Source organism: Myotis davidii, unplaced genomic scaffold (assembly GCF_000327345.1).
Source record: "Myotis davidii unplaced genomic scaffold, ASM32734v1 scaffold464, whole genome shotgun sequence".
In the NCBI taxonomy this organism is placed as follows: domain Eukaryota; kingdom Metazoa; phylum Chordata; class Mammalia; order Chiroptera; family Vespertilionidae; genus Myotis; species Myotis davidii.
In genome coordinates, this window is record NW_006295287.1 from 259755 (window position 1) to 262277 (window position 2523).

At 56.9% G+C, this 2523-nt stretch overlaps 1 protein-coding gene across 1 annotated transcript in view; it reads left to right on the top strand.

The window, feature by feature from the left end:
- LOC102763822 (chromosome unknown open reading frame, human C19orf68) overlaps positions 1–2523 on the top strand; it is an 11325-nt gene that overhangs the window by 5850 nt on the left and 2952 nt on the right. Inside the window, exon 3 of the mRNA XM_015567954.1 lies at positions 1800–1997. Within this exon, the coding sequence (XP_015423440.1) occupies positions 1800–1997 (198 nt within the window). The remainder of the gene's footprint in view (positions 1–1799; positions 1998–2523) is intronic.

A 2523-nucleotide genomic window follows, 5' to 3' on the forward strand; every position in this document is an offset into this window, starting at 1 on the left:
CTGGGACCCTTCAGTCCGCAGGCCGATGCTCTATCCACTGAGCCACACCGGTTAGGGCCTGATAGGAGGTTTGAAAATGCCCCTCAGGTACCCCTGTGGGGAGCAGAAGGGTATTTGGATGGAGACAGGCAGCCCAGTGAGGGGGCAGCTATAAAACACAGGTGAGAGATGGTGGTCGCCATGGGGCTCGGGAAAGATTCTGGACTCCCTCTGAAGGTCGCTTCTAAGACTCAGGGATGGATTGCACACGGGGTGGAGAAAGAGGGAACCGAGAATCAGCCCTGACCGTCCGGGCCTGAGCTATGGAGTGGACAGCGGAGCCCTCGATGGACATGGGGCTGACCAGGGAGGGGCAGGTTGGGAGAGTGAGAGGCAACTTGAGGGCTTTGGGCCACTAGTCTCACAGGTCATGCAAGCTGTCCTGGCGGCCATGTTGGTGCAGAGGCCGTTAAGTAGGTAGGTCTGGAGCCTGTAGATCCAGACCTGGAGCTGTCAGCTTCGAGGCGATGACGGCTGTGACTGGGTGAGATCCCAGGCAGAGCCTGGAGAAGGGAGAGAGGAGAGCGCCAGGGCCCTGCGGCACTTAGACGTGGAGCAGGGGAAGAGCCGGCAGAGGAGATACAGTGGGGCCTTGACTTGCGAGTCTAATTCGTTCGGAGACCGAGCTCGTTAAGGAGCTCGTTAACTCAAATTACTCTATCAACTCAGTGCAAAAAATCGGCCAAGAGACAGCTGGTATCTCAAAAAACTCGTTAGTCGGGACACTCGTAAGTCAAGGTCCCACTGTACCTGGGGGGAAGGAGGAACGCCAGGCCTCTTCAGGGTGACGGAAGCCAAGAGCCACCTGTGTTCCGGGAAGGAGGCAGGGCCACCATCTGAAGCTGCTGAGAGCTCGAGGAAGACGGTAGTAATAGCTGGGATTTGATTCCTGCCAGCCGGCCTTCCAAGCTTTGGACACAGATGGTCTCATTTTATCTGCACCAGGACCCTGTTCAACAGGCTTTATTATTTCCATTTTGCAGACAAGGAAACTGAGGCTAAAATGCAAGGGAAGTCACTTGCCCAAGGACTCAGAGCTAAAAGGCAAAGCCAGGATTCAAACACTGTGTACCCTGACCTCCACTCCAGAGACGTGGGCCCTGGACGTCACTGCACACCCACGCACTGGAGTACACACACATGCAGGATGTGTTGAGCCCTCGCTCTGGGCCAGGTGTCTGAAATGCACCGAATCCTTGTGGGGCTCACATCTTAGGCAGGGCAAACGGGCAGTAAGGGGGGTCAGTGCCATGGCCAGGACGGGCGAGAGAGAGCCAGTGTTTGCTCAGCAAGAGAGTTAGAGAAGACCATGACGGGGACGTGGTCTTTGCTATATGATCTCTCTATATAAAAGCCTAAGTGACCATCTGACCAGTAGCTATGACATTCAATGACCACCAGGCGGCAGATGCTCAGTGCAGGAGCTACCGAGCTGCGGTGACTTGGCAGCTGCGGTTCTCGGGTAACACACCCGGAACCAGAGAGGAGGGAGCCCGATTCCAGGGTGCATCACCTGAGAAACGCCCTCTCGCAATCCAGGACCCCTTGGGGGATATCGGAGAACCGATTTCGGCCCAGTCCCCGCAGGACAGACCGAGGGACTCCACTGGTGCATGAATCCGTGCACCGGGCCTCTAGTTGCTATATAATTATAGTGAAAACAAACGCTTTGAGAACACTTGCTTTTTGAGTGGGTATTGTTGAATAACAGTAATATTATTTGTGCAAGGCAGCACGCTAAATGCTTTCATTGATTTCAGCCTTCCCATCACAGAGATGCCCTCATCATCACCATTTCAGGAGGTCAGGGCCGTTGCCGGAAGCCACACAGCCCAGAGGTTAGGTCTCCAGCATCTCAGCCCGGGCAGCAGGCTCCAGAGGCGCTGCCGGATCTGCCTCTCCGTGCACGAGGGAATGAATGTTCGGTTCCCAGAAAGGGAAACTGGGGAAAGGGAGGTTAAGGAGGAAACTGAGGCACAGGTTCCGTGACAAGGTTGGAAAGTGGTGAGGCCCAGACTCGAGCCTCGGCAGTCTGGCTCCATGGTCCATGGGCTTTACCAGACCAGTGGCTCTCACGCTTGAGCCAGCGTGGGAATCTCCTACCCGGCTTGTCACGGTAGGTTGCTAGGCCCCGCCCCCAGAGTTTCTGACTTAGCAAGTGGGGGACGGGGCTTGAGAATATGCATTTCTGCCCCGACCCTGACAGGTGACGCGGGGGCTGCTGGGCCAGGGCCCACACCTGGAGGACCGCTGCCTTGGGCTGCCTCTCGGCGCATGAGGGGTGGCTGGCTTGTTTCCCCCGGGGGAAACGGAAACTCGGAGGGGCTGTCTAGTGTGCAAACGTCACGCAGCTGTCAGAGGGTGGCGCTTGGCCTCCAGGGCCCACGTTCTTAACCATTGCCCTGCACTGCCTCCTGCCGGTCAAAATCAGAACTGCATGCCCACGCGAAGGAAGGGATTTCCCAATCCCCCAGCCGGGGAAGC